The 12,805-nt window shown below is 38.5% G+C and overlaps 1 protein-coding gene across 1 annotated transcript; it reads right to left on the bottom strand.

Annotated features, from left to right (window-relative positions):
* Window positions 1–9,845: 9,845 nt before the first annotated feature.
* LOC139824913 (uncharacterized) lies at window positions 9,846–11,736 on the bottom strand. The gene is made up of 4 exons (XM_071797466.1): window positions 11,604–11,736; window positions 11,080–11,226; window positions 10,517–10,845; window positions 9,846–10,068 (listed from the first exon to the last, which is right to left on the bottom strand). The coding sequence occupies exons 1-4, from the start codon at window positions 11,734–11,736 to the stop codon at window positions 9,970–9,972; spliced, it is 708 nt and encodes a 235-aa protein (XP_071653567.1). The 3' UTR covers window positions 9,846–9,969.
* Window positions 11,737–12,805: the final 1,069 nt, after the last annotated feature.

Raw genomic sequence — 12,805 nt, 5'->3', positions numbered from 1 at the left:
AAAACAATTTTAATTCTTCATACATTAAAAAGATTTTTTGCAATGTGTTTAAACAATTCGGAAGACTGGGATGGAAGACGCAAGATAAGTTATAGCTCATTTGATTCCTTTCGAAAAGTTATAGAGTTCCTGATAAGTAAAAAATTGCAAAATCTTAGAATTGTTTTAAAAAAATCATCAAAAGTTACGCAAATGACATTCACGGCAGACTTTTAAAGTCGAATATCTTTTTAACTAGTGACCGAATGCTTTTGATCGTAGAAATTATTTCAGAACTCTTAGAGTTCTACTTACAATTTTTATCAGAACACCTGAAACTTGAGAGGAAAAAAAAGGGGAAAAAAAGCGGATTTAGTCGAATTTCACGAGTTGCATCCTTGAAATCGAATATCTTCTTACTAGCCATTAAGAAGTTAATATATTATGTCTTGCTCAATATTTAGAAATTATTAAAAGATTAGACTCGTGAAGGGTCAAAACAAAAGGAAACGACTAATGCGAGTCAAGCGCGGGACGTGATGCGCAATAAAAATAAATAATTAAAACAATGTTAGTTAACAAACGTTTCGGCTCTACATCGAGCCATCTTCAGCGTTTATTAAGAAGATCTCTGCAAACCTTGGGGCAAACCTCGTTCGTTAAACTAATATGTTTTAAATTATTTATTTTTATTGCGCACCACGTCCCGCGCTTGACTCGCATTAGCCGTTATCTTTTTATTTAGAAAATAATTAGATTTAAAAACAAAATAATTTTCTCCGCACGAACCGAAATAATTAATGAAATATTTTTTATTATATGCAAAATAGGCGCCAAGTACACTTACAGTACACATTAATGATACGCGAAATTCACTTACGTACACAAGTTAAACGCCTATTATTTTCTATTTTCTATACATTGAGTATAATTATATATTTTTTTATTTGGAGGAGTGAAAGCCATAGGGGTGTGTCAAATTTTTTAAATTATTAATTTACATCACTATAGCTTTTATCTCTCCATTTAAAAGCGCACATTATGTCATTGGTTGAAGTTCGGTCGAATTTGTTTGGCTTGAAACGGTCATTTACTGTAAATTTTAACACGATATCATGTACACGGTTTGACGTGAAAATGTGAGCTTGTGTTACCGCAGAGAGAAAAAAAACTAAAAATCTCGAAATTTCCCGTGTACATGTATTTTCACGTAAAAACATTGTAATGATTAACACATTTTTATCTTTCGATATCTTCTTTCTATATTTGTAAAGGGTGTACAGAAGAATAGTGTATAGATTAAGGGCATACATTTTTATGATGCGTGAGTGAGAAATTCTGATGCGTGAATAAGGCTCTAGCTTTCATTTGCGCTTCACAAAATCAAATTTTGTACCCGTATTATTATTATCTATAATTTCTGCGTGGCTGACGTTACTTTGTACTTGTAAATAAATTGCATATTATTATATTTAATTCTAGGCACAGTATAAGTAGATATAGCATGTTCACTCAGGCCAAAACCCATGAAATGGTTTGCACACTCAACAATATGGCAGTCAATAAGATGGAGAAGGAGAAAGATCGTATGTCTGTCCTTCTCCGCGAGCGATGGAGAAGGACTGACATACGATTTCCACACTCAACATCATGTCGGACTACTTCACTTTAGATCAAAGGCGCCGACACGGAGTGGACTTACTGTATCTACTTATACCGTACCCTAGGTATACACAGTTTATCTTGTCTATTATACAATGTGCAGTCTCGGAGATTCTATCAACAGTTGTTATCGTAACTTCAACAAAAATGGATTTTAGTTTATTATTAATTAATTTATTTTGTTAATTGATCGAGAATCGATCAAGGAATAATGTACAAAAGTTGATAAAATTAAAGAGTTCAGAGATATACAAGTAAAAAGAAAAGAATATATGGGACAAAAGTCCAGAAATGTGAAAAAAGAAAATTGGGCTGGAGTCTTGGAGACTGTGTATACCTAGGGTTAACAAACAGCACTGCGTTGCTGCATATAGCAAGGAAGAAGAAATATAATTTATATTTTTATTTAAAAAAATCATGTGTGTGTATATATGTATATATATATATATATATATATTTTTCTTAAACATCATACCCGCTTCGGACATGGCGACTTCTCTTCATATATATGTGCTGCGCGTGTGAATTATACACATTATATATGTATATAGATATATACATATATATATACAGTATATATACAGTACACGGAAAGAATGATTTTGCTGAAGTATATCTAAAAATTACTGGATACAGATCTGAGAATAATTTTGTTCGATTATCAAAATAATTATGTAGAAAACTTGAACTGATTGCTAAAATGTCAAATTTTTTTACAACATTATCATATTTCAGCGACCTACTATACTTAATTATTTGATGATGCAACAAAATTATTAGATACTTTAAATTATTAGATGCTAAATTTTTAGATATTTCAGCAAAACCGTTCTTTCGTGTACATATTTTCGCAAATAAAAGAAGAACAGTATGTTATATCAAAAGAATTGTTGTATGTTACCAACAGTAACTATTATAAGAATATATTTTACACATGAAGGAAAAGAGAAAGTTATGACAAATAGATTAACAACGCGTAATAAGTTAATATTTATTTAATTGGTTCAGTAGATTAGATTAGTGTGATTATGGCATTAAAATTATAATGTGAACATTATTGTTACGCCATATTACTTTTGTGAATCGTGGCAGAAAGATAAAAATACAAAGGGTAAAAATACTTAAATGAATGTTTTATTTCTCTTTGTGCAGCATGAAATCTTACTTCATCACGAGAAGGATCATCCGCCTCGTCTGACAGTAGAACAAAAAAATACGATTTTTTTTGTTGTGATTACTGCTTTAAATAGAAGCTTCAATGATTTCGGAAAAAACCAGTGAGGTTGAAAACAACAATATTAAGCGCGAATATGCGTATTGTAAGAGAAAAAGAGACCGAGTTACCAAGCCCATTAAAGCAAGTAATTATTTTTAATTTAGCCGGGGAGTTGAAGTTGGCTAGCCTTGCAACGTGGGAGAAGCGGACGAGATTCCCGCCACCGATGCGAATCGATCCCCGGCACCAGGCTTGCTTAAAACGCAATACTTGTACCCTGCGTTTGACACAGATGAATATCCATTCACGAGCTTACTACTATTATTTTCATTTTAATTTGACACGGCTACTGGGGACAAGTCTCGTCGAGACGTGGACGTATTCGGACGCGTTTTGTTCTGAATAATTTTTGAAGATTACTGATGCAATTAGCGCCGAGATTGGATCGAATCTTTTGAGTCTGTACTTATTATTTTCGACTTGTTCTTGGTTGTTAAGTGATGCCGAGGGGAATTAGGTGCTATAAAATTTACAAAGAAGAAAAGAAGAAGGCTACTGGGGTCACAGGAGCTATTTATGTGTCAAGAGGCGTAATTGTTTCTATACCCGATAACTGGCGTCTAGTCTCGAGGGCCAGCTACGCACTCATTGGGTGTCTCCGCACTGACCGAGTCACCATCTCGCATCGTGCGCGCACTGTTCGGACCATCCGAAAACTCGGACGTGAAGATTCATTCTTTGACTTTTTCATATTTACTGCCTGTTGGGGAGCAAACGGATTGGCAGCCGAGAACTCCTCAGATAACCGTGCTTTTTCTTGGCCGCACAATTCATCATGGACAGCGGTACTTGAGCCCGTATCAACTACAGGTTTTTAGAGGTGCGCTCAAATCGCCATTGATGCCATTTAGTTACTGCAGAGCGCACCAGCCAGCTGACATCAGATTTTGCGACCGAGCCGTACTAAATCGGAACAGCCCCATTGCAACATTCCAGTGAGACCATGGGAGGTAGGCGCATGACTTAACTGGGAGAGGCTATACATCGCATCACCAGACCAGCGTAACTGACTCTGATCTTAGGCCTAAAGAGGATCGTGCAGAGAATCATGGGCTTAACAGTGCGGGCACTGTTGTATTGTAATCAGAGGAGTCAGAGTGCTTGCACCAGCGTAAGATCGCCATTGATGCCATTTGGTTACTGCAGAGCGCACCAGCCAGCTGACATCAGATTTTGCGACCGAGCCGTACTGAATCGGAACAGCCCCATTGCAACGTTCTAGCGAGACCACTGGGAGGTGGGGGCATGACTGGATTGGGATAAGCTATACATCGCATCACCAGACCAGCGTAACTGACTCTGATCCTAGACCTAAAGAGAGTCGTGCAGAGAATCATGGGCCCAACAGTACGGGCACTGTTGTATTGTATCAGAAGAGTCAGAGTGCTTGTGCCAACGTAAGATCGCCATTGATACCATTTGATTACTGCAGAGCGCACCAGCCAGTTGACATAAGATTTTGCGACCGAGCCGTATTGAATCAGAACAGCTCCATTGCAACGTTCCAGCGAAACCACTGGGAGGTGGGCGCATGACTTGACTGGGAGAGATTATATCTCGCATCACCAGACCAACGTAACTAACTCGATCCTAGGCATAAAGAGGTCGTACAGAGAATCAAAGGCTTAACAGTGCGGGCACTGTTGTATTGTATCAAGGGAGTCAGAGTGCTTGCACCAGCATAATTTTCGATTTTAACACGAACCTGCTATTTTCTTCGCGCTTTTTTCTGCCACAATTTACAAAAGGTAGTATAGCCTTTGTGAATTATAGACTTTTTCAATATGCTTTGTGTATTGATTAAGAAAGATAAAAAAAAAAACAAAAAAAAATCGAAAAAACAAACAAAAAAAAAAAAAAAAAAAACAAACAAAAAAGAACAAACAAAAAGGAACAAACAAAAAAAAACAAACAAAAAGAAATAAACAAAAGAAACAAAACAAAGAAAAAAAAACCATACGCCGTGACCATCTGTACTTAATGTATTAAATTATGCATTTTACTTATTGATATTGTTTACGATAATCTATCGTTGCATCTTTAATACGCGTTGCATATCGATGCTGCGTGATTTATATTAATATATTTTCGTACAACAAACTTTCTCCGTGAATATATATCCGATTTAAGGTCGATTCAGACATAACCTGTTGTTTTTTTAGTTATATTTCTTTATTATAAAGTCAATGTTATTATAATAAAAAATAAAAGTAATTATTTATACTGTAATTATTTTTATTTTTACTGTAAAATACTTTCACGGATAAAATTATTTGTTAAAATTGCGTTCAGCAGATGTTTATTTTGCAACTGATATAAGTTATAAAAAATTTTATGCGGACTTAGACGAATTTCATCCGTTGTATCTTCGAATATTTTCTTAATTACTTAACTAGTGGCTGGATCGCCCCTAATTAGTGGAAGAGTTGCAGGCGTTCTAATGGGAGTTTTGGATAGATTTATAAGAGTTTTAAAAGAAATTATTATATGGTCGAAAGCGATCCAGTTACTAGTTACAAAAATATTGACTTCGAAGATGCAACGCGCGTAAAATTCGACTAAGTCCATGTATAAATTTTTTTGAAAGTTCCAGGCGTTCTGATGAGAGTTTGGGTAGAACTCTAAGCGTTTTTGAAAGAATAACTTTGATGATAATGATTTTTTAAAATAAGGTTAAATAAGATTTTGCAATTTTTGTCAGGAACTCGAGAACTTTTGAAAGGAATGATATGAGGTACTTGTAATTATTTTGGCTTGAAATCAGACTTTAAAGGAGGGGTGTCAATAAGGCCGTTTTTTGGACCACGCAGAATCGTTCCAAACTGTGGTATTTTCTTCCTACCGATGTAGCTCACAACCTCCTAGAACCGTTTGCTGTCCGAGCAATTAGAGCCTGAGAACGGGCAACTTGAAATCTCAAAAATCAATGGAATTTTTCACATGGTGGTCGTGCTGGTCTCATTTCAGCATGTCATTGTTGGTAGGGAAGGAGGAAGGGAGGGTGGGGGAGGGAAAGAGGGAGAGCGAGAGATAGAGGGGGGGAGGAAAGGAGGGAGGGGGGAGGTAGAGGAGAAAAGAGGGAGGCAAAAATCGCGATCCAAACTGTGGTATTTTCTTCCTACCGATGTAGCTCACAACCTCCTAGAACCGTTTGCTGTCCGAGCAATTAGAGGCTGAGAACGGACAACTTGAAATCTCCAAAATCAATGGAATTTTTCACATGGTGGAAAGTGCTGGTCTCATTTCAGCATGTCATTGTGGTAGGGAAGGAGGAAGGGAGGGTGGGGGAGGGAAAAAGAGGGAGAGCGGGAGATAGAGGGGGGAGGAAAGGAGGGAGGGGGAGGTAGAGGAGAAAAGAGGGAGGCAAAAATCGCTCCAAATGTGGTATTTTCTTCCTACCGATGTAGCTCACAACCTCCTAGAACCGTTTGCTGTCCGAGCAATTAGAGGCTGAGAACGGGCAACTTGAAATCGCAAAAATCAATGGAGTTTCATATGGTGGTAGTGCCGGTCTCATTTCAGCATGTTATTGTTGGGAGGGAGGGAGAGAAAAGGAGGGTGGGGGAGGGAGGGAAGAAAAAGAGAGTGGGGGAGGGAGGGAGAAAAAGGGGGAGGGAGGGAGGGAGGGAGAGAGGGAGGGAGAGAGAGAGAGAGAGAGGAAAAGAGAGATAGAGAAAAGGAGGGAAGGAGAGAGAGGGAGGCAAAGAGTAGCAGAGGGAGGGAGAGGAAGGCAGAACTGCTCCCTCCCGTCTGGTTCCCGTCATTCTCTCTCTCTCTCTCTCTCTCTCTATTTCTCTCTTTCCCTCTCTCCTTCTCCCTCCCTCCCTTCCTTTCCTTTGCCCCCCTCTGCCTTCCTCTCCCTCCCTCCTCTGCCACCCTCTGCCTCCCTCTTCCTTTTTTTTTTCTCCCTCCCATCTTCCTCTGTCTCTCTCCCCCTCTACTTCCCTCCCCCTCTACTCCCACCCTCCCTCTCACCCCCTCTATCTCCCACCTTCCCTCCCTCCTTCTCTCCAACAATTACATGCTGAAATGAGACCGGCACTACCACCATATGAAAAACTCCATTGATTTTTGAGATTTCAAGTTGCCCGTTCTCAACCTCTAATTGCTCGGACAGCAAACGGTTCTAGGAGTTTGTGAGCTACATGGGGTAGGAAGAAAATACCACAGTTTGGAGCGATTTTTGCCTCCATCTCTTCTCCTCTACCTCCCCCCTCCCTTCCTTTCCTCCCCCCTCTGTCTCCCGCTCTCCCTCTTTCCCTCCCCCACCCTCCCTTCCTCCTTCCCTACCAACAATGACATGCTGAAATGAGACCGGCACTACCACCATGTGAAAAATCCATTGATTTTTGAAATTTCAAGTTGCCCGTTCTCAGCCTCTAATTGCTCGGACAGCAAACGGTTCTAGGAGGTTGTGAGCTACATCGGTAGGAAGAAAATACCACAGTTTGGAGCGATTCTGACGTGGTCCAAAAAACGGCCTTATTGACACCCCTCCTTTTTGCTTTTTTTTGAAATTGGTGGATTAAACGCAGGTCGGTGGATGGCTGGTGGATGGCCAGTGAAATAAACGGAGGCCGGTGGATGGCCGAAGGAAGATCGGTGGAATAAACGCAAACCGGTGTTTTTTTTTATCAGTAATTTTAGTACTCGCCAAAATGCTACAGACGAGCTATTCAAAACTATTCGGTCTTAAAGTTTGGGTATAAAGTTGGCACTCCATTTTTTAATTGCTTTTTTTATAGTGTTAATCGCCGAAATTCTTTTTAAATACATAAGAATACTCCATATACTCTTCGAAAAGAAGCTGGAATTTTAATCAGAACTATCGAATTTTAAAATAAAGGTGTTAATTTCACACACCCGATGAAAGCATATAGCTCAGTTAGATCCTTAGCAATCTGATCCTAAGGTCGAATTCAATTTTCGGTATAGACATAGTCGTCTGTCATGCCGCACGGTATAGACCATGACAGACGTCCAAAAGCGGTATAGACATACCGCTAGACACCGTAATATGTTGCTAAATAAAATGTTTGTGACAGATATGCATAGTTTGCTACCACATCAAAACATTAGTAACAACAGCAAATTTGTTAGTTACAGCAGCAAATGTTATTACAGCAAACCATGATTAGCTATAGGAGAAAATTTTTTTTTCCGTCATTTCGTAATCGTTTTTCAAATTATTAAACTATTTTTCGCTGCCTTCAACGTGCACCGCGAGATATAATACACATTTCTAGGCTGTATAAATAAAAACACTCGACAACTTAATCCTTTATGGAGAAAAAATTTCACATACGGGTTAGTCGCCCATAACAAAAAGGTTTCTGAAATCGTAAACGTTTAAAAGTGCGAATATTTCGATATTTACTGCATCTTGGTGGAAATTGACAACACTTATCTTAATTGTGAGAAAGATCCGATAGGAAAACGAGAGTGAAGACTAGTCGTCATAAATCGAATATTAACTGTAGTTCAATGTCGTTTAAAAAATTATATAATTATTAATACTTTAATAATATTTAAAGCTCCTGGTCCCTGAGCCGAGAACTCTGTGTTGACGGTAGCGCCGTACCGTCGCGGCAGAAATAAGAACTCTCTCCTCCAGTGGCGTAGCTTGCCCTAGACGGGCCTTGTATCAAAATTTGTCGGGGGGCCCTTCTTCCCGACTGCGGCGAAGCCCAAATGGAGGGTAAAGATTTTACTCAGGTCACAGAGGCTCTGAAATCTTTGTTTAGTTTGAGAAATTAATATATTCAAACAGCAATAGTACACATTAACTTTGAAGTACGATTCCGGATCTGAAATTCTTCATCTTCTGATAACTCATCAAAAAAAAACGCTTCGTTATCTTCCGTCTTTTATTTTTGAAAACAGTTGTTACCCCCCATTTTTTTGTTAGATCTGTGGACTCGTTTAGCAAACCATGGAATGATTTTGATTTCTTATTTCGTTCAGTCTATTCAAAAAGATTACTTAGTAAAATACTAGCTTTCTGTAAGTCATTATTTTCATGTTGTAGGGCCTTAGAAACAGGGTTAATGATTTCAAATAGTGAAGAAAAAAAGGCGACAAGCACTATAAAATCTCTCTCTAGCTCTCTAAAATGTTAATTATATTTTACATTCGTCACGTTCGTCTTTTTTAGTGGAAATTAAATTTAGTTGGTACAAAGTTTTCATTATAATGAATAATTTTTCCTTATAGCCAATAAAGAGTCGTTTCTTGAAAACCATCTAGTAGGGCATACTTTTTAAGGGTAATTTTATATTTTTCAGATAAATCGTTACTCAACATTGACCAGCGTTTTATACTATTGCCAAAAAAAAGTATATATTTTTTCCAAATTATCGAAAAAAATTGACATTTCCCGAACACGTTTCGCAGCATTATTTAAAATTAAATTTAATGCGTGTGCCGCACAATGAACATAATCGGCATTTGGCGCATGCTCTTTTCTAAGGACTTGTAATCCTCCATATACACCCGACATAACATTTGCTCCATCGTAACCCTGCCTCTACATTTGGACAAATCAATTCCATATTCTTTTATGGTATTTAAAATTTCAGTTTTAAGCCCTTCTGCACTACAATCGGCTACTGATATAAACCCCAAAAAGGACTCGCAGATTTTTATTTCTTTAGGTACACAATCATCATTTTCTGTTATCGAGATGTATCGAAAAACTACAGAAAGTTGGTCAATTTTTGACAGGTCTTGTGTTGTATCCAAAATAATCGTCAGAAATGGAGCTTTTTTAATTTCTAAAACAATATTTTCCCTAACTGCGGTACCAAGCAAATTAATAATCTCATTTTAAATTGTGAGGCTTAAATAATTGATTTCACGGCTTCAGAGAGTAGTATTGATACGTGTTATATTATTGGTAACATTTCAATCCCGTTATAAATGATCTTCTTCTTCTTGTAATGCCATATGTTTAACGTAGCGTGTAGCGTTCACATGTTCACTGCGTAATGCGTAGTGTGCCTTCTTCTGCACGTCTAAATAAAGTGGCAACATCTGAAATGTTGCACCAGTTCCTAATGTTGCGAAGTCATTAAATGCTGCTTGCGGCCCGGGCCTCTTCTCCCCTCGATCTTTCCGGTGAGAATGGTTTTGAGGAGGTCATATTTGGGTCCCTGTAATATGTGTCCTAGGTATGATGTCTTCCTTTGTTTGACTAGATCTAGTAATTGCCGGTGGGTGTTGGCCCGATGCAATACCTTTTCATTGGATGTGTGTTCTGTCCAGCTTCTTAAGAGCCTTCTTAGCGTCCACATTTCAAAGGCTTCTATTCTGTTGAGAGATTTAACCTTGAGTGACCAGGTTTCCACTCCGTATAGCAGTATTGGCCATATGTAGCATCTGATTACTCGTAGTCTGAGGGCCAAGGACACTTCCTGTCTCAGGAGGTACTTATTAAATCTAGTAAAAGTACTTCTGGCCATATTGCCACTCTTAATTTAACTTCTCCATCGCTGTCCCACTTGTCGTTAAGTGTGATACTTAGATATTTGAATTTGTTTATTCTTTCAATCGGTTGACCGTCTATATAGAGATTGTCATTTCATGGGACTGTCGGCTGACTATCATCAGTTTTATCTTGCTTATATTGATGTTGAGTCCATATTCCTTTCCTACCTTGTTGATGGCGTTCAAAATTGTTTGTAAATCCTGAATGTTTTCAGCTAATATTGCCGTGTCGTCTGCGTATCTGAGATTGTTAATAGGGATGCCATTTACTTTTATTCCTGCTGCTTGTTCTTCGAGTGCGAGCCGAAATATTCTCTCCACATATATGTTAAATAGAAGCGGTGAGAGTATGCATTCTTGACGGACCCCTTTGGCGATTCTTATACTGTTTGTTTGCGACCCGTTGCTCAATTTAAGTTTTAGCTGTTTGGTTCCAGTATAGTCTGTGGATTAGTCGGATTTCCTTCTCGTCAATGCCTATTTCCTGCAGGATCGATAGTAATTGGTCATGTCGTACGTTATCAAATGCCTTTTGATAATCAATGAAGCATATAAATACATCTTTTCGTGATCATAGCATTTTTGTACAAATAGTTGCATACAATATAGAGCTTTCCTTGTGCCTAAACCATTCTTGAAACCGAACTGTGTGTCGCCTGAGATCTCTTCACATTTACCATATATCCTCTTGTGAATTATCTTTAGGAATGCTTTAAGTGCATGGCTCATAAGGCTAATAAGTCGATATTCCTCGCATTTTTTCGCGTTGGGTTTCTTTGGTATAGCAACAAAGGTACTGGTTAGCCAATCATCGGGAATGTTGCCTGTGTCGTAAATTACATTGAATAGTTGACAAAGTTTTTTTATGTTTACTAATTTAAGCACTTCCGCGTGTATGTTATCCTCTCCTGGTGATTTCCTGTTTCTAAGTGTTAAGAGCGCATAGACCACCTCTGACTCTAGTATTGGTGGACCAGATGCGTCATTAGATATCTCACCTGGAGCCACCGATCATATGTCATCAAACAGATCTTGTATATACTCCTCCCACACTCTGCTGATATCTTGAGGGTCTATTAAAATCTTGTTGTCCTTTGTAATTTTTGTACTGTTTGCTCTCTTAAAGGTATTGATAATCTCTTTTAATTTCTTGTGGAAATGGAAGTCATATGTTTCGCATGTAGTTCTTCAGCTTCTCTACATTGATTCGCCAACCATGAGTTTTTTGCTTCTCTAATCTTATGACGAATATTCCGGTGTATCCGATTGTATTTTTGTGTATCTTCCTTAGCATGCTTTCTCTCTTCCATCATGTTGAGAATTTCGGGCGTCATCCACTCCTTTTGGCTTCTTTCCTTCTGTGTCCCAACACCTCTTCGGCGGCCGTGTGAATATTGCTTTTAATGTTCTGCCATTGTTCTTCTATATCTTCTCCTACATTGTTATTGTTATCGCATTTAATGCGCTTATCAAGTTCGTCCTTCAACTTTTCATGTTTTTGTGTGTCGTAAAGGGAGGAAATATCATATGTCTTGTTCCTGTTTCTGTTTGCAATCAGTTTTCCTCTGAATCTGATTGTTCCTATCAGAGGGTTATGGTCCGACCCTATGTCGGCTCCAGGATACGCAGCCACTCGCTTGATACAGTTTTGATGTCTTTTGTTTATTAACATGTAGTCAATTTGGTTGCGGATTATTTGTTATTTGTTGTCCTGTGGCGATTTCCATGTGTATAATTTTCACGACGGGAGATCATAGTATGTATTTTTAATGACGAAGTCCTCTTCCGAGCAGAATTGAACAAGCATGTCCCCTCGTTCATTTCTGTCTCCAAGACCAAAATTTCCCACTACTCCGTCGACCACTCCACGTCCAACCTTGGCATTGAAATCGCCGAGTACTATATTAATTTCATTCTTCTTGACTGTCTTTATTACCTCTCGCAGTTGTTCGTAAAACTGAGTAGCCTCGCTATCCTCTTATCTGCGGTGGAGGCATAAACTTGGATTAGGTTACATTTACTGGTGCTCCGGCTAGTTGAAGCATTATTATTCTTTCAGAGTAGGCACAATATTTTTTACATATTTTTTGAGCGAATCTTTTATTAAAAATCCCACTCCGTGACGATGGTTTACGTCGGTTTCATCGGTGCCCGAGTAGTAAAATGTTGTCCCGTTATAATGGCACGAGCCGCTGTTTGCCCATCTTGTTTCGCTGATTCCCATTATGTCAACTTGTAATCTTTTCATTTCTTTAACTGCATTAGCAAGTTTGCCTGCAGCGTATAGAATACATACATTCCAGGTTCCTATCTTGTTCCTTATAGCTTTACTATGTCAAGCCGGGAGATTCTTTGCATCTCCTGATGATTTAACACCTGCCCGGGACTGGAGGCCATTCTTTT

Source organism: Temnothorax longispinosus, unplaced genomic scaffold (assembly GCF_030848805.1).
Source record: "Temnothorax longispinosus isolate EJ_2023e unplaced genomic scaffold, Tlon_JGU_v1 HiC_scaffold_67, whole genome shotgun sequence".
Taxonomy (NCBI): Eukaryota; Metazoa; Arthropoda; class Insecta; order Hymenoptera; family Formicidae; genus Temnothorax; species Temnothorax longispinosus.
The sequence above is the reverse complement of the archived record's forward strand: the minus strand, read 5'-3'. Positions and strand labels throughout refer to the sequence as shown.